Here is a 20,246-nt window from a genome sequence, read left to right as displayed (position 1 = left end):
TAGCAGATATTCTGAGCAGCTGTGGTAGACCATTTCTGTTAAACTTTGAAGGAGAAAAAAAAGGAAAAAGTTTCAAGCGTGATGACACATACCAATGGTACGTTGGAAGGTTTCCTGATGCCCACCATTCTAATGGCGTCCCCGGCTGCGTTGAACTCATGTGGAGGTGGGTAGGCTGGCCGCGTACGGTCCAAGAATACGGACGGCTGTTCAAAGTCACCATTGGCAATGCTGTCATGGGTTTTAGTTAAAGACTGGAGAGGAGGGAACCAAGGCGATATACATGTATTAGAAAGAAAATCTTATGAAAATACAAACTTAAGATATTCACACAATTAAGCAATTTTTTCCTCATTGTCTATGTTGCAAGGCACAATTGGTCACATGCCAAAAGAAATTGAAAGAAAACAATTGTAACAATCATAGGCAATTTAGGATGGTATGATTACAAAAAAAATGCAAAAGCAAGTCCATACTTGCACAATAGGTTTTAGTGTGGACAAAGGACTTAATGGAGATATTCCACAGTGGACACTTATAGTGGGGACACTCTGAGTCCAAATTTGCCTAACAATAGAACACTTCACCAGCCAGGGCAAGGTACTAAACTTAAGAATTTTGTTATTCCCGTGAAATTCCTTTTTGTTAATCTTTAGATCTTTTTAAAACCCTCTGAATTCACATGAAACCTGTCTGTTCACAAGTGTCCTTTTGATGGTCATGAAGTGGCTTTTGAGGATTGTTAAAACCTTGGGCTTCAGCATGTGCCTTTATAACTGCTCTTTATAGCAATGTATTATAAAAATATTGCTTTTGTCCATCAGGGAAATTTGATGAACAACAAATGAATTCTGCTTACAGAAAAGTTGGGGTCGTCTAAAATTCCTGCCAGTTCAGCTGCTTGGTCGTCTTCTGCAATGAATGGACTGATGTCTTCAATGACCTCATGGATGAGAGACGCCCCATCCTTGCGTATCGGTCTCAACTCAATCTCCTCTAAAGCATCGTGGGCCTGAGAAACAGGGGAAAAACCGACCAGAAGTAATAATTCAAGACCTAACACATAATGACAACATCGAGAAGGGACTGAACAGGGTGCCCAAAGTAATCTTAAAAAGAAATGACATGACTTTTCCAGGACAAAGTTAAGGCTTTCCATGACCAATTCCTGTTCTGTTCTTGGCAGCTTACAATGTAGGAGCCTATTTACAAAACACTGGCCAGTCGTCACCAACAAACTTCAAATGCTCAGTTTTGAGTCCCATTCAACAATGTCAAATGTGTTTCTTACATGTAATAATGAACTGAATTTCTTCTTTTCTGCAATTTCTGTTTCCCCCATCAGTAAAAACACTAAACACAAATGTGACCTACTGAGACAAAATGAGGAATGTCCCCCAAAACCTTGTTTTGAGTAAATGACACATGAAGTCGGATATACCAGAAAAATCATGTCAAAGTCGATGTTGATTGTTGGGTAGCCAAGGTATCCAAGATTCACACTATGCATTTTTGTTGAGAAAAAAATTCCCACGAAAGTGGAAAAACTGAAGAATGTTTTCCACTGCCATTGGCGGCAGTGTTTCCCCCAATGCATGTTTTTTTTTTTTCAAAGCCGTTTTTCTCTAAATGAGGTTTGCGAAACTTGACAGGACACTGTTGAAGTTCCTGCGTCATACCTTTGGAATAAATTAAGCTACAGATATAAATTTGGTATCATTGGACAGCCCATTATTTGTGCTTTAACATGATGTACATAACGTGAAAAGGCAATTGTGGGGGTTATTTCTCATTATGCTATAGCAAGCCACAAATGTTTTGCTCAATTTCTTGACCTAACATTCTCGAACAATCATCCTTCAACTGTATCTGCTTTATGAGTGATATTTTGTCTCACATGTATTGGTTCTAATCTTGGGAAAACAGTAGTTGTCAGGCTTTTAGCCAGAGGGGTGTTTGGGCATCTTTTGGACATCCAAGTGCTATTTTGGACACCCCGTTTTCACACAAATAGTATGTAACAGCATTGACCTTCAGCAACTTGGACCCCTGTTAAGTTTGGACACCCATGTTTAAAATGCTGGCTGAATTCTTGCTATGGTCGAATAAGATTTGTGAGCTTCTCGCCCTATAGTCTGGTATAGTTGTATCTGAAATTTCGAGCCCTACATGTGTATACACGTTTGACACTGCTTTCTACCCACATGTACCTTGACAAGATTCTGTAGTACTCGTCCCTGCATGACCTCCTTCAGGAATAGAAGATCAACACTCTCAGCCTGTGTGGAGTTGCCGATGTCGTGCAGATTGCCAACTACAGTATCCATGGCCTCTGAAAAATAAACAAAGAAAAACCAGAATGGCAGCGGTTATAAAACAGGTGCATAGACTAATCCACGAGAACCACTGATCTCTATACTAGACATGCTCGCACGCAGGTGGTAGGTAATCACTTAATGCTCCCTTGACAGATAAGGTTATTAAAATGCGCGCAAGCCCCGACTTTAAGAATGCATGTGACCTGTTCGCTAGTGTGGTAGTCCCCTCCAGTAAGGCCAAGAAAAATAATTGTGTGCTAACGGTAACGTTTACGGTAAAAAATTATCCAGGTAGTAGGTAGGTAGGAAAATGATTTCATTTTGTAACTTTTGAGTCTTTGCCTGTCAGTCTTTTAAACTTCCTTTGTTTACTTTTGGATTCCTCTATAAAGTATTTTGTTTAATTAACCTGTTTCATTGTTTAACCTAAACTCCCCCAGGCCTTTTTGCTAGGATGTAGCCTCAATCCTGCAAATTCCTCCAATTGGCCTCACGGAAAAATAGCATATAGCCTCAATCCTGCAAATTCCTCCATTATTTCTTGAATATGGTCCGTGGAGGGGTGACCACTGCCTGAATCCTGCAAAATCCTGCGGCAGTGACTGTCAATATGTTGAGGCTTGGCCAGTGACATCCTGGAGCAGTATGGAGGATCTAAAGCATAATCCAGGCCTATATTTATGCACGGCTGAGCAAAAACAACACAAGGTCCAGCCCACCCAAGACTTTGACAAAGTGCATCCTACGAAATCAGTAATGCACTTTTACCATGCAACCTCAATCATCCAAATTCCTCCTCTTTGGCAAAGAGGATTTTGAAGGATTCAAGGCGGTTAGGGTTTATAAACCAATAGCACACACACAAAATTGCATAGGGAAGACTTTTTTATTTTCAAATATACACATGTACATGTACTTCACCTAAAAAAAATCTGGGTACCGTTACATGTTGGTCCGGTTTAAAGGGTAAACACACACATTGTTTTTAGGCCTTTTGGCTTCAAATTTTGTTTGCTGAATTAGTCCTACGAATACGAAGCACAGCACTATCAAAGCTGTGAAATGTAAAAGGCGTTGTTTGGATTTGATGCTTTGCTTGTTTTGGTACATTGCAAAAACCATTTGCACAACCCCTGACCAATAGCTTCATGTGTGTAATATGTGAAGGTTTATGCATTTCAGGGGCTCTTTCGAATTGTGTCAGTATTTTCAGAATGAAGCCTGATGTGGACAGAGGATCAATATGCTAGAGTACCAGTACACTAGTGAACGTGCAATGTAAATGTACGTGATTTATGAGCTTACATCATAATTTTTGTACAGACCCAGCATATCCTGCAGGTGCCTCCAGCTCATTTGAGTGCACATGGAACATGGAACAAACTGTTTTGACAAGCCCTACAACATGTACAATGTACCGGTCAGGGGTTTCCCTTAACTTTTTCCTTTACTGGCCGGCCGGGCCAGTAAACCAGAGTTTTCACTGGCCCGCAACCTTTTTCACTAGCCCACATGTTTTAATAGTAACTTTCAATCAATTCACCATAAGCATTTTTGATAACATTTTTGATAATAAATTATGCAATATGAATACAATCGGCAATTAGCTTAATCATGTACATAATATTGCATGTAGTTCCTTTTTAAGTGATGTCAATGTTTCTTTAATCGTCCATGCTTTAACATAGAGCAAGGCTTTAATTAACAGGAATCAAATAGGGGGAGAAGTTATAATCAAAATTTATGCAGTATGCTTCGTTCCGAACTTAAGGCTTTAGGTGTTCTATTTCCGACATGTTTTGATAAAACACGAACTAAAAAAGCGTTATCTTGAGGAACAAGAAAACATTGCACACAGTCGTGGTATTAATGGGAGTTTACCAAGTTAGTAACTGAACTGTTTCAACTTATTTGAAAATGAGTGAGAAGGCCAGTATTTTCAAAAAAAATCTCTCGCGCGCGCCATGCATTTCTAGCGAAGAATGGTGCAATCAGCATGCCTAGCCAAGAAGCGCTGCGGGCGGGCGACCCACGAACTTACGCTGGTCACGTCAATCCATAACGTTTTCCGGAGCACGGTCCACTTTACATTCACTAGTCTTTACATTCAAATGGGCCCCTCGAATCTCATATTGTCCTCATCTTTTCGGTACATTCGTTTGATAGTGTTCAAGAAATCATCCCAAGAATCCGTTCGGGCACAAGTTTTGGCAGTGAAATTGTCATGAAAGTTTTCTCCTCACCACGTTGTATGATACGAATACGGATGTTAACGTACGTACATCCGTCCGTACCGTGTGGACTGCAGACAAGTAAATCACGTGCGCTGCATGTGTGCACAATGTGTAATGGCAAATACACGTTGATTCGCCTCATGTTCGTCGTTGGGATTTCAATGCACAGCGCACTGCGAATATACATGGAGTGATACGAATTCGAACTACCGATGTTTTTATTTCGGTCGGCGTGGCAAAAGTATTCATGTGTTGTATCACCCTTAACTTTTTATTTTGATTGATTGAAAAATACTGTAGGGAAAACTTCGTTATTTTTATTTTTTTTAAACAGTTTTTTGACTCGCCCGTCGGACTACTGAGAGGAGGGTTTTGACTCGCCCGCCGCTGTTTTCACTCGCATTTGGCGAGCGGGCGACCGCTAAGGAAAACCCCTGCCGGTACATGTACCGGTACAAGAACTCAGGATTATTTTACACACGTATTTAATGAACGCCCTTTGTGTAGAGAATGGAAATGTTCAAATTAGGTTTTGCCCTTCACCGACGTATAAACACTGTATACTCAGTGTGTGTTACCTCCCGAGTGAAGGTTTGAAAAAATCACTCGGGTCATCGGGTGGGACTCGAACCAACTACCTCCTGCTTTCTAGTGCAGATGTCTTACCACTCGACCACCAAGCTAACGGGATCAGTTGGCTGGTTCGAATCTAATGTACATAGCAGCGGGTACCGCATTAACTATTCATAAGATGGAATTTTGTGTTTATACGTCGGTGAAGGGTAAAACCTAATTTGATTTACACATGTACATCACCCCGATGCAAAATTCCATCTTATGAATGGAAATATTATCATACAGGCCAGAAATGGAGAATATTTTGTTTGCAAAATACATTGTACATAATGTACATGTATAAAGTATGTACCGGTGTACCATATGTGTCTACCATCCGTACATTGTTCATGTAGGCCTAACACACTCCGGTACATGTACGGTAATACAGATAGATAACATTTGAATCCCGTACTGCCTTACATGTTCATGTAAGTATTAAAGTTGCACACGTGGGAATCAATACATGAAAATCAATATGATAATACGTTAAATACAGTTCAGAAACGTGTTAAAAATTGACAATCAATATTATTCCGTACACGTACAAAATGTACCAGTACGAATATTATACAAATATTGACCGAGTTCGAGTAGTGTAGTAAAACTACCGGTAGCCTCCCGAGGTGATCCATGAAGCATTCTATTTTTAATAGAAAATAGAATGCTCCATGGATCACCAAGGAAGGCTAGTTTTACTTCACCACGAGATAAAGCAGTCAATATTTGTTTTATAACACCTCTCCCACAGATTCTGCTTGATTTTAAGTGATAAAGATTAATTTATTCTGAATACAATTAAAATTTACATTTGTACTTCTACCGGAACCGGTATTTGAATACGAAATTAGTTGAAAATTAACTTTTGCAAACTACCCCTTCACAAAATGTTTGAACCCAGCTCTGTAGCGCTAGTGCTTGGGAACAATACGCATAGTGCGCAACGCACATACTGTAGGCATTTGCACATAATGCTTAGGCCTATTGTACTTTGGTTGCTACCGGTATGGGTATAGTACTTTGGTTGTTACGGGTATAGTGGCCGTGCACAACAAGATAGCAAAATAGTGAGTGCCATGTGACTCGCTCTCGGCCAATCAAGATACAGAATCTGTAGGTCAGCACCCGATTTCACCAAACTCTTCGTAACTTACGATGCATCGCAGCGCTGCGATGTGTCGTATCTCTACGATGCGTCGCAGCTGCGACGCGTCCTGCGATCCATTTCACTAAACACGTCGTAAGTGCGACGCGGCGTAGGTGTATTTATAGCACAACTCAGTGACTGTTTTATGTCTTTAGTCAGCGTACAGTAAATAGTCGTCTGATATTCAACAAAGAGTCGTCGGATCTAAGCTCGAAATTTGTAAAAATGTAAAACAAAATGGCGGCCATGTGATGCAATTTTGAAGAAAAACAAGCTCTCATTGGACTGTATAGCTACTTTGAAATTTCATCTTTAATATTCCGGTCTAATTCATAATTTTTCAATGAATTTTCTATTTACAACTTTACACACATTGCCTTGGTATTATAATCTCGTTAATGTAATGTTTGTGGCATAAAACTGGCGTAGAAATGACTCTTCTTATTTTGCGATGACCACTAGACACATCGTAACTTGCGACATGTTTTAAGCCGTTGTCAAGGAACTTACGACGCATTCAACACATCGCAACTTTCATGAAATGGAAGATAGGACGCGTCGCAAGTTGCGACGTGTTACACGTCGTAACTCGAGTTGCGACGCGTCGCAGGGCTTCGTGAAATCGGGTGCAGGTGTTATAAAGACACCTGTACCGGTACATGCACTTCACATGCACATGTATCCCAAATTCATGTACATGTACATTGTACTGTACATTGTAAATGAACATTGAACAATACTGATGTTGAAATATTTTCCATCTTTTTGTGCACAGCCTTTAGAACACTGTACCGGTACATTTATGACAAATGGTTGCATTATCTTCTGTGAATGGAACACAACTCTTATTCATGTACATGTACATGTACCAAAAAGGAAAGTAAAAAGTGAAGATACGAAACATTATGTCATGTTGAAAAATTGATGAGGTCTTGATTTATGCAGAGCTACATGTATGCAGAGTTACCGTATGCAGAGCTGTGCGTGCTTGTCAGTGAGCGGGTCTTTCAATTAGGACTATTACAACTTAAATTTAAGGAATGCACAATCATCAGTCTTGGCATTCCACACAAGCTTCTGCTGTCTTCATCGGGTGATTGATTTGTTAGACTCATAAAACATGACCTAGCTGTTTGGTGAAAGTGTATGTGCAACGTAAATTTAATACTGAAGTTTGCTACAGACCCTGAAACTGAAAGTGAAAAGTCACGCGGCGAGCTTACGGAACCTTCACGCAGCCCGCCAATGGGCATTTCACACTAAACCATTTCTCTTGTGTAGGCCTAATGTTTGACAGAATGATTTCTATTTTCTAACCGTAATCACCCCAAGAAACATTCATGTTGGAATTTTATTCTATCTTGGTACCGGGTATTTCTCAAGGAAAAATGATGAAAAATCACTTGGAGATAAGCAGTCAAGTAAGCTTTTTTGAAATGCTAATTAATGAGTCCTTCAACTTGATAAAAAAAAAATGGCATATTCTGAAAGACATTTTAGTCTCCTACCAGTACTTGGTACGTAAGTTTTAGTTTTCACCACATGACCACCACAAAATTAATTCATAAATTTTCATCTAATGTACGAGTACGGTACACCAAGTTCCACTAGTCCTGCAATGTAGTTTTCAAATAATTTAGTATTCGATTCTTGGAACTTTTATTTGATCAAATATTTGAACATTGGCATTGAGGTGCAAGTAAAAACTTTTTATGAATACCATGTACATACCGGTATGTACCAATCCGTTTTTTTTTCCTCCAGAAAGCTGACCAACTGAAACCGGGGGTATTTGACAAATCTAAAAATGTAAATTTGGGCTATAATTTAACCATTCAACTTTATACGAAAATCACGGATGTTTTTGTCATCTTTTGGGGATGGCTCACATTTTTGGATATTCAGTGGATGATCGAATATTCAGTACTCAAGTGGTATTTTCAGCACAACCTGTAATTATGCATGCATGATCACAAATTTTGACCTACATGTACACTGTACACGTGTATACCGGTACATGTACTGGTATACTCAGACATGTATGATCTCAATAAATGCTGAATACAGGTATGTTTGAAAGATATTTACTGACATTTAATTAATTAAAAATCAGAAATGCAGACCTCATACCGGTACATGTAATTTTGCTAGTTAACCATCCATGGATATATAGTGAACTCAATCTAAGGCAACATCAGCACGTCACAATCACAAAAGAAACTTGACACTTACCCAATGGACAATGTTACAGACTTCCAATGAAATATACCGGTAGTCAACCAAGCCAGAGTGTGTACGTGTACATGTGTTTTCTGTTTCGAGTCGTTTCTGAAAATGCTGTGCTGGCTGTTGTTACTATGCATTTGCACATCATAGTGTTTTGAGGCGTTGATGACATGTCTAATACTTTCTAGAGTAATGAATTTGCAATGGAGCGGAACCCATCGCAATCTATCTGGCAGGATTAGTGGCGACTGTTCCTTGATACCGTACAAGTTAATGAATGTGAATTCCGATATGCTTAAAAAACCATCAGACCTTCAAAAAACAATCTGGAACAAATTTCTGATATTTTAATGGTAATGTACAACATTTGCAAACATCAAAAAACAAAAGTACCAAATTATTATGAAACACCCGGTACCCACCTTACTTGACATACTGTACTGGCATTCTACCTCCATGGTACCGGTAATTAGTGAATAATATTAATAGTCTGAACTCTCAAGCATCCAGTGAAATCATGGCACCCCTGTGATGTCATTTACAAAAAAAGTGGATTTGATTTTTTGGCATCAATTTGACCCAACGATGGTCGGCTGACCATTGTTTAAATTTTATTTTTCTTCAAATACTGCCCAAAATTTGCCAAATTTAGTTGCCCCACCTTTTATTTGCAAACCGTGAGTAGTGGGCGAGTAAGTTGATTACTCGAGTAATGTATGCTACTCGTTGTTCTACTTGTGGTTATTCATCCACTTGAGTATGAGTAGAAGCAGGTACTCGCGAGTAGCAATTGAAGGTTTAGGGTTCACGGCTCAATACATCCCCTGCAAACTGGGAATCTCTCCCTCCACCTCTCTCTCCCTAGGATTCCATTCGTCAAACAAAAACCAATTCAAGTAAATGACTCAAAACGTCGCAGAGTTAAGATATCTCAGTGCGGTGCGACTTGCAAGATACACTGTATATTTGCTTGTAGGTATTTCCCCTCATACAAACATCTTGCCATTTATCTGCTTTTATGGGAATTCGGTCAAGTACTCACGAGTACTCGACTACTATCGAGTAATTTCTTTGCAAGTACTCGAGTACAAAAATCCACTTCTCACACTCACACAGGCCTACATGTAGTTTTTTGTTATTTGATTCAGTAACAATGAAAGTACAAGGTGTCTACTCATACTGTACATGTACCCGGTACATGTATGTACCACAGAGGTACACAGACCTTCCCTGGAGATGTAACGTCCGATGCTATGGGTCTACTCCTGTACCTAAATTCGGGCGATTCACAATGCAGTGCGCCAGTTTGCCATGGAAAGTCCATTTTTCAGCTCTACGGTCGACAAAACATGGCCCATTTGAATGAGTGTCAGTAGACAACTTGTGTATTATTTCATGGATTAGGGCAAAGCATTCTGCCGCCTTACAAAAAACACCGTATTGATACAAAGAAAAGGGCAAACAGATCCTCAAATCATAGGCCCCCTACGCTTACGAAACTACTGACCGGAAAAACTTTTCAAATATCCCACGCTGCGAATTTGTTGACTGTCTCCCACAATGCCCTAGGGAAAATGAACTCTCCGTGGCAAACTCTTGGTGGCGCACTGCATTGTGAATCGCCCAAATTGAAAGCATCCGTACAGTAAACCATTTGTGCACTCTTTGTACGAAAAAAAAGAAGTAATATTTCTACACCAAGACTCATGTTGGACTGCCACGACTGGACCCAACAGTTCAAAACCCAACTAAATCAGTAACAACCTAATGATGAAACTTGTTCACAGATCTGGGGAATGGTTAGGGATATGTGACCTTTGACCCCCGGGTCATCTCACCTGGGTCTGCCTGCTCACCTTGGCTGGAACCATCTCTAGCAACGGGCATAGTGGAAGTATATGGTGGAAGAACTGTAGGCTAACTGATTGAACGATGACCTGAACCTCAACAGCGATGATGGATGAACCTGTGAACATAAAGTGCAGAAATTAAAGCCGCATACCAGTGGGATCATAAATTTTGAATGTTGGAATGGTCAACCTCGTCCCCAGTGCTTACTTTATTTCCAACCGCGTTTCCAATAGTAAACCCTGGATAGGAAACTTTCTTCCTGTATCCTGATTGGATACCGCAATTGGCTAGTAATGGATTTTTATCGTGTACTTGGTGCTATATATTCACAACGTGCAGTACGTGATTTCGCGATCATTCGTCCACGCCTCCTCGAAAATACTAATTTCCTTTCCAATTTGCTCATATTAATATGAAATATGATACTGCATGTTGTCTCGATAAGATCGTAACAGTTTGATTTCAAAAATCGTGTTTTCGTAACTCACGCCGTGCTCGCGCTGCTACGAATTGACTCTGTCTTTACCCCAGACACCGCATACAAAAACAAACGCTAATGTGTAACGCATATCCAGGCACCAGACTGTTCCTCATTTGCATACGTGTGCAAAAATATTGCACATGCAAATGATCCAATACCAGGGTGAGAGAGCAGGTAGTGGTGGGTGCGTACTGCTCGACACCCTGGGGACGAGGTTGAGGACTGGTATCAAATAGGAAAGAATGTTGCAACCTGACGCCACTTTTTTTCATCATATATTTTCTTAATGAAGGTCAGTCACTGCAAAAACACATGAATCTGGGACTGAGAAACATTTCCAATTATGTTGGAAAATGCTTTGAAAATTGTCTTGATCGACTTTCCATAGACTTTGTACACAGCCAACGAAGTGGCGTCTGGATACTACATTCTCTCCATCAATTATCCTGTGAAATTGGCCCGCCTGAAATGGTATTGTTTCAATGGAAGAACACAATAATTGAAGGTGGTTTCAAAGTACCGGTAGGGTGAAACCCAGGGTTCTACGTGCATAAGTACATGTAACAGAATCCAGTTACAAGACCCCAAAAGTTGTGAATACGTACACTGTGTGTACCAAATGTATAGCTGAAACTTCAACAAGTTAGTTGTTACATGCACCCTACTTAGGCCAAAAAAAAAAGTCTCCGGTTTCTGGTATGCACGCGCGTCACCGTAGCCATGCGCGTCGGCAAAATGAAAAAGTTTTTTTTCAATAAAAGATGATGTCTCAAAACCGCCAAACTCACTGGTTTGACTGGAATCCTGCTGCTGCACAATTTTAACGTGTTTTTAGATGGGGTTATGATCGAGAATAAGCTTTATGTGGCCTCTCCGGACTCCCATATATTTGCACTAAGTTTAGTCGGGCACCATTTGCAGTCATCAGCCGACATTTGAAGCAAAAAGACAGGTAAAAAAAAAAAAAAAGCCGCGTCGCCGCACCACTTTTTGGGCAAGCTCCATACCAGAAACCAGAGACTTTTTTTTTTTGGCCTTATGATATATTGAGCATTTTATTGCTTCAAATGACATTAATGTACATAAAGTAAATTATCCCAGCCTGGGATAATAATGGTGACTGCTCTATGTTCCGACACCCCTATGTTCCGACAACCTAGATTGTGTTACTCCCGGTTAGGGTTAGGGTTAGGGTTAGGAATAGGAATACGTGCAGTCGGAACATAGGGGTGTCAGAACATAAGAGGCCTGTGTAACCATAATAATACATGTACCGGTATTAAGATCAAAGATGTAAGCACAGTTCATGAAAAATCGTTGGTTGAACCACAACGTGATGTATCATGGATACTTATCATGAAGTATCGACTGTGCACAAAGCCCAGGCAATCTGTCACTTGCGTTTTTGAACATTAATTAATAAAGCTACATGAACAGTTTACCACATGCACTATGCAAGTACATGATGGGCTCTGCGAAAACGAGTCACATTCAGGTACATGTAAAGTCTTTATCGTGATAAAATGTCTAGACAGAGCTCAAAGCACACTTGAGACATAACACTGTACATGTACACGTATTTTTTAAGGAGGTACTCAAAAGGATAAGGGTTAAAGCTCAGTAATTCCATGTCAAGGTCGGGGATTAAATGTTATACCACATGCAACAGGGGCCATAAAATAAATAAAGTGGCCATGAAATCAATAATTCCACACTGTTGTACATGTACATGTACATTGTATTTTGTTCATTTGAACATCCTTCTCACGCTTTTAAATTCTTTTCAATACTGGAACATCCTTTTGGAATTTGTTTTAAAAGTGCATTAATTTATTGACTTTATTTATAACAAGCTGATTTACCCGATCATAGATCGGGTAGGGCGTATTTGTGTTGGGGTTGAAAGTGTGGGGAGTTAAATGTAAATGGGTGATTTAGTTGAGAAGACATGTAGCTATAGAAAAGCAATTTACGGTGACGCGATCTGAGGCAGTTTCTGACCACGTACGATAGTAAAACAAAAGATCATCTTTTAAACATCATTTTCGAGTTCGGAGTCATTGAATCAGCTGTTCTGAGCAAAAGAATATTATAGTAGGCTACAATTTTTATTCGGGGAAGAAAAAGTGGGGGTAGGGAACCAAACGATATTGCCCGCTTTAAAATGTTGGGGTGGGGGTCCCCCGTCCCCCACCGATTGACGCCGCGCCCATGATAATAAAATTACATAGTCTGAATCATGGAGGAAGGTCATTATGAAGGTACAGTATTGGACTCTTCAACAAACGTAAACTTGAACTTCTTACAATTTGCGAGACCTGCGAGGAAAAAGTCGATTTAACTATTTTATTCAAGTTGGCATGGTTCAACCATAATATAAGCAAGGCCAAACAGCCAACAACCGCCAATATTATTATTTATGCACTCTTCGTTATTCCAACCCAACATAGTTCAAAGAGCACAATATTTGAAGCAATGCATCGATCCCTCGTTGATTTACCCCATCATAGATCGGGTAGGGCGTAGAGTTGGGGATGAAAATGTGGGGAGATGAATGTAATTGGGGGATTTAGTTGTGAAGACATGCAGTTATAGAAAAGCAATTTCTGTGGTGCGATCTGAGACAATTTCTGACCACTAAAACAATTTTTTTTTGCAAAAGATCATCTTTTAAACATCATTTTCGAGTTTGTGACTGCGTTTAAGATCGCGATGTTTGAAGCAATGCATCAATCCTTCGTTGATCCCAGACAGGCCCCCGAAATTATAACGCAACACTGTGGCGGGCAGCGAACTCACAACGCTCAGCCTTGGTGGAAGCATGGAGCACACGATGGAAGCAACAGAGCACTATACACGTCACATGCTTGTGCTTCAAATCATGCAAATAGCGAGCACCGTAGACCCAACCTCGTTTCCAGGGTGTGGAGCAGGCTGCAGTACGCGTTGCCATCGACAGTTTTGCATAGCCCGGAAATACTACGCAGTGTAGACTTTCGATTGGTCAGACCGCGCAAGGCATACTTAATGTGTAGTCCTTCTGAGTATTTGTTGCACTCGGCGCAGGGGCGGCAAGCAAAGCATATGAAAGAATAGGGGCACTTGGTGGCCACACACCATGGACAAAAAATATTTTACCAAGGTCACCACATACTAACGTTTGGTGAACGCTTTTGCAGAAGGGCCGAGTAGAACACGTAAACGAAACCCCTACGTTGACCTCGCTGACCTCGCACAGTCTAGACACGCAGAAAAGCCAGCACGGGGGGCGGCCAGGCAGTCAACGTGAAAGCGCACACGACGGCAAATTCCTGTGCAAAATTCAGTCACGAAAAATCGACAAAACGGATCGCCAGTCCGTACGGGAAAATTAGGACGACCCGAAGCGTCCAACCCGGCGGAAGACACCCTCCGCATTTTTTCACGGACGTGGAGCGATTTTGGGGCCGCGGGAGCCCGCGGTCTCGGATCCTTTCAGGAGCAAACATCGTCTCGGGGGCGAGTAAACTTCTCTCTTATACATGTACATAGATGTCTATGGATGCTGTCTGCCAAACCTTTTATCAATCACCTGATATCATCGACATGTACCTATTAATTAAGGCATTTCTATGCAAGAGTGGACATTACCGAAGAGTGGAAAATGTATTAAATCTTTTGACCTACTGGGTACAAAAAGCATCACAACCTCAAATGTGGTACATCAAATAAAAGGGAAGAAATAAGGACCTTTCATTGAGTAGTGAGCCAGTGAGATGGAATATGGTCAAACGTCAAATGGGTTTTTTGTCAAAAAATCCGGGGTTTTTGGGGGGCTGAAATTGTCAGTTTTAAGGGGTTATTTTGGCATCTTGTTTTCATGTATGCAAAATGTAAACGTGTGTTATTGCTTGTGAGGTTTTGACAGGTGGTTCATATTCTGGCTGTTCAAAACACTTCATGTACATGTATGTATTTATGTACATATTGTAGCCACGTTTTAGGGCCATTTCCGAGGGTTTCCAGTCGATATAATACATTTGTACGTATTCACTATACAGTCAAATATTGACTTCCAGTATCTTCTCTTCATTTTTCCTTTTCTTTCACCTTACTGTTTTCCATTTTTCTATTTGGTTTGATTTTCTTTGGGGAGGGGTGTCAAGGAACACATTTTTGGGGGAAAATGCCCCCCTCCCAGCACCGCCACAGTATGTACATAAAGCCTCTACGTACATGTTATGTATGTACATTGTACTTCCATGCAGTACGTGTGCAGTAGCCAAAAAATATGTTCCGGTACACACTCGTACACGTGTAGCCCCAGGTGATTTTAAAAGACTACGTGTGCACTTGCATCAAATAAGCCACCATAAAATATTTTGCTCGCGACAGCTACCGTGCTATGTACAAACCCCCAGGGCACTAAATAATTCACAATTCAATTTTGGGGGCCGCACTGATGTCCCAATTTTCAAAGTTCAATGGGCCAGACATGTGTGATCTCTCAATCTTTAAGATGCTTGTGTCGATGTGTAGCACTGCTCTAATTAGCCAGGATGAATATATTCATGAGGGAGTCATATTGCAAATACGGTATCGCTTAAACTCGATAGCAGCAAAACTGGAGATTGAATAAAGCTAAGCAATTAATTTTTTTCAAAAACAAAGGCCTGTTATTAGTGTACAATGTTCATTGTATGGTCTTGCTGTGTATGTTTTACAAATTTAACATACCGGTACGTACATAATATGTACATGTAGTTTGTGAATTTACTTGCAATGATACAACTCAAGACCTTATTTGGGCTGAAATCGCTTGTAACATGTATCATGTATCAATTGCATAGCATTAGCAACGCAGATTCATTAACACCATTACGTGCATTGTGTATAGGGGCCTACTGAGTACACATGGGATAAGCCCATCAAGGACGTGTAAACGGCTAGAGAGGTGAGAGTGACAGAAATTTTAATACTGGTCATGTTTACTTATGCAAAGTGCAAGTCTACATGTGTAGGGCCTATGTACATGTATACATGTGTATCAACTACATGTACATGTATAATGTATACAATATGTACCGTGTACATGTCCTGCAGTAATGGACATTTGCGTGTACAAAAAAATTAAGCATGCATAAATGGCATGGACTGTCTAAGTAACCACACAAACTGTAGTTTGTACCGGTACATATACTTGATATGTATACATGTAGTACATATTTATAAGTCTTCACGGATTTGTTCAGTCATGTACCCAAATATGCACTGGAATTATGCAAATAAGGAAGCTGACAAGATAATGATTCTAATTTAAAGGGAATATACAACATTTGAAAACATCGACAAATAAAACTACCAAGTTTTTACGAAATACCTTACTAGGATGTTGGTAAATGACAGTCTCAAGCATCTTGTAAAATTATGGCACCTGGTGTGAAGTCATTTTCAAGAAAATGGTATTTTTGTAAATATTTCCAAGTTTGGTCGGCTGACCAGCGTTGGAAAAACCTAACTATTTTTCAACTACTGCTCCAAATTTACCATTTTTTTCAGTCCAAATTCTGTTTGCTACTGGTTACATGTTCATGAACGGTGCAGGCCAGCTAGACTGGTTCCCTTGCCTTACAATTTTCCATCATCTATAAATTGATCCATTTTATCTTTTGTGGAGTCAGGGAACCAGACTACTTGAACATTTTTGTTTTTCTTGGTTTTTCCAACCTTTTTGAACACCAAACTTCAAAAATGTCAGTGTAACAATATTTGATCTATTATACTAACCTCTCAAATAGTTCATTTCTGAAAATTACAGCAAAAGCCAATGATGTACATTCCCTTTAAACAGATTTTGTGCAAATACAACAACAACATATGTAGGAAAATACAACATGGTTCATTGAAAACGTAACCCTTCAAGTTTTGCAAAACCACTTTTGCCCATGTAGAGTTGAATGGTAGCATCCACACTTTGAAGTATACTTTTTAAGTCTTCTCCTAGGCAGCCCTTCACTGTCTTTTTTAGTCATGTACCGGTACTTGCTCGTTTGTTGTTGTCCTTTTTTTGTTTTTCTATCTTGTAGTTCTATTGTTTTCCTAAGTCTTTTTTATCTGATTGTAAATTTGCCTGAATAAAAGTAGCTTAAAGGGAATATACAACATTTGCAAACATCGAAAAATAAAACTACCAAGTTTTTACGAAATACCTTACTGGTATGTTGGTAAATGACAGTCTAAAGCATCCTGTAAAATTATGGCACCTGGTGTGAAGTCATTTTTAAGAAAATTGTATTTTTGTATACATTTCCGATGGTGGTCGGCCGACCACCTCAACTAGGCCTACTGCTCCATATTTACCCTTTTTTCAGTCCAAATTTTGTTTGCTATTGGTGACATGTTCATGAACGGGTGCAGGCCAGCTAGACTGGTTCCCTTACCCTACAATTTTCTGGCATCTATAAATTGATCCATTTTATCTTAAGTGGAGTCAGGTCTACATGCAGGTCTACCAGGTAAATAGCCCCATTCTGTGGCAATTTACTGGACTTCAATCTCTTAACCCTAACCCACCTCACTCCTCCAAAATCCTCCTGGCGGTTTTGGAGGATTCTAGAGGATTGAGGATGAATGGTGATTGAATCAAATGAGGATTCTGGAGGATTGAGGATGAATGGTGATTGAAGCACATGAGGATTTTGGAGGATTGAGGATGAATGGTGATTGAAGCACAAGAGGATTTTGGAGGATTGAGGATGAATGCATTTTGAGGCAGGACTGTCTGATGATTTTGAAGGATTTGGCGTTGGTTTATCCTTCATTTAAACACGAGTGCAAAATTTTGGGATGAGGAGGATTTTGGAGGATTGAGGATGAATGCATTTTGAGGCAGGACTGTCTGACAATTTTGAAAAATTTAGGCGGAGTTGAAAAATTTTGGAGGATTTTGGAGGATTGAGGATGGTTGTAAGCAACAAGGGCCTAGGGGGTTAGGGTTAACATAGATGACATCATCAGGGGGGCCCACTTCATGTAAATATCTGCTCAGTCACCTCGCGCCTGCATATTACATCCCTGCTGAGGAGATTATGCAGTATTCCACCAGAACCAGAACTAGAACCAGAACCAAATAAAGCCACAATATTCAGTCTCACAAATCTTTGCAATTTTTGCGGAAGTGGAGTAGTATTAGTAATAGGCTTAGCCTACCTGAAAATCGAAAGGGCAAAGATGCACATGACCCATGATCTTAAAAAAAAATAATAGAGCGGCCTACACTTTTTTAGTCAGGTTAGTCATAGCCATTTTTGAAATCTCATTAAAATTTTCCATTAAAAATTAAAGGATTTAAACGTTACACTAGTAGGCCTAATATACATTTACATGTAGGCCTAGATATGCTAGAAATTACTCCTAGAACTATGCTACGTGGAGCCTCATAGTTCTAGGAGTAGCTAGAAATATTGAATTCTTTTTTTTCCTCAATAATATTATTAGGCCAAGTTGTCCACTAGGCTAAAAATTTTGATACATGTACCAGTATAACTGAACGTTACTTTGGCCCACTACTTAACTTAGTTCTATGGCATGACACAATAGCGAATATTTAAAGGGAATATACATCATTTGCTTTTGCTGTAATTCGCTGTAATGGATGGATTTGGGGGTTTGGTTATATATGGTAAATATTGTTACACCAACTTTTTTACGTTTTGGGTTCGTAGATCGCTATAAGAACGAAGAAAAACAGTCATTTTCCTGTAGTTTGGTTCCCTGACTCCATTCAAAGTGAAACGGAGCAATTTATAGACGTTTGGGAATTGTAAGGTCAGGGAACCAGTCTAGCTTGCTTGTACCCGTTCATAGATGTGTAATCGATTGCAAACAAAACCGGACTAACTATAAAATATGATCAATTGGGGCCAGTATTTAAAAAAAAAAAAAAAATTTTCCAACGCTAGTCGGCCGACCACTCACCAGCGTTAGAAATTGATACGAAAATACCACTTTTCTTGAAAATGACAGTTTACCAGGTGCCATGATTTTACAGGATGAATTAGACGGTCATTCACTAACAGTTTAGCAACGTATTTCAAAATAGTTTAATAACTTTATTTTTTGATGTTTGCAAATGTTGTATTTTCCCTTTACGCAGTGGCTATTGTTACGGCAGCCGTAACGCATTTCCCGTTTTCTATCGTTACGGTAGACTGCAACTTTTATAAAAACATGACAAGAAAATATAAAATTAGAAGGAAAAAAGTGAATTTGATTTTGAACGTTATGAAATTCGGACTTTATTTCCCTTTTAAAAAAAAATCCTCCAAAGCCTCAGGTGAGAAAAGGAAAAAAATTCGAGTGCAAAACTGAGATTCGAACCCGCAACCTAGCGGTGCAAAATCCTACCCTCTATCGATTGAGCTGTCACACTGCTCGCTAAAACGTGTGGAAACAAATAATTATATACCTGCGTGCGTATCAAAAAAGTATCGTAGAGGGTGCTAAACAACAACTGCCGTAACGATAGCCACTTCGTTTCCTTTAATTTACAACCCGTTCTAGATTCAGGAAACACAACTTTTCAGGAAATTTAGCATGCTTCGCTGAACTCCAGTAAGCATCATGGAGGTACATGTACCGGTACCTCCGTGATCATGATGATCTAGATGGTCTAGATGAAAATTGTGCTTTACCCTCGACCCTCCATATCAATCTGCGCTGCGCAGGTAACGCTTGCAACGCGCGCGCGAAGGTGAGTGGCAAGTGCGTAGAAATAGGACCGCGTAGCTTTAACTAGTTTAGGGGGCGAGCGTAGACCCGGCTTCTTCCTCTTACATTTGTCTTACCTGACAGGCAGCCGTATGATGTGGTAATCTGAGCAGGTTAGATCAAAGATCAATAATCAATGTTCACGAGGCACCCTGTCGGTCATTACTGTAGCTCGTCATCAACGCATTCACAATCACAGGCACATTTTAATTTGAGTGCATTTGATCCAGTGATCATTGTGTACGTGTACTTCATGCGCTTATGTATAGGCCTAGGCATTATGCCAGGAAAAACGTGAAGCTTTCCTCGTAGACGTTTTTCAAGGCTTAATCGATAAGCTGTCTTTTAACTTTGTAAATAATGGTGATTATTTCTAATTAAAATATTTAATTATTGCATAATTCAGAAATATAACACCACCTTATTGAAAGTCTTGCCTTTATCAAGAACGCTGAATTGCAGGAAATGCTCTAACATCTTGCGATTCAGAAAATACAGCGACTTGAAATGAAATTAATCAAACACCAACAACCATGAGGGCGCCCTAATCATCACGTTGATGGCGGCAAGATCCAAGCGGTTGGGCGTTTCTTTTTGTTTAGCAATTTGGGGGGGGGGGCAGTAAG

The 20,246-nt window shown here is 39.9% G+C and overlaps 1 protein-coding gene across 5 annotated transcripts in view; it reads right to left on the bottom strand.

Moving 5' to 3' along the window:
• LOC119721273 (MAGUK p55 subfamily member 6-like) overlaps positions 1 to 20,152 on the bottom strand; it is a 39,007-nt gene extending 18,855 nt beyond the window's left edge. For 2 of the 5 annotated variants that reach the window (XM_038191263.1, XM_038191266.1), the window contains exons 1-5: positions 19,698 to 19,911; positions 10,379 to 10,506; positions 2,211 to 2,332; positions 860 to 1,012; positions 93 to 254 (exon numbers count right to left, since the gene is read on the bottom strand). In XM_038191263.1, the coding sequence (XP_038047191.1) occupies positions 93 to 254; positions 860 to 1,012; positions 2,211 to 2,332; positions 10,379 to 10,427 (486 nt within the window). In that variant the 5' untranslated portion in view covers positions 10,428 to 10,506; positions 19,698 to 19,911. Of the gene's footprint in view, positions 1 to 92; positions 255 to 859; positions 1,013 to 2,210; positions 2,333 to 10,378; positions 10,507 to 19,686; positions 19,912 to 20,040 lie in introns of those variants that run through there. The other 3 variants (XM_038191264.1, XM_038191265.1, XM_038191267.1) reach the window with 3 other exon arrangements.
• Positions 20,153 to 20,246: the final 94 nt, after the last annotated feature.

This window comes from Patiria miniata, unplaced genomic scaffold (assembly GCF_015706575.1).
Source record: "Patiria miniata isolate m_02_andy unplaced genomic scaffold, ASM1570657v1 HiC_scaffold_13, whole genome shotgun sequence".
NCBI classification, from domain to species: Eukaryota; Metazoa; Echinodermata; class Asteroidea; order Valvatida; family Asterinidae; genus Patiria; species Patiria miniata.
The sequence above is the reverse complement of the archived record's forward strand: the minus strand, read 5'-3'. Positions and strand labels throughout refer to the sequence as shown.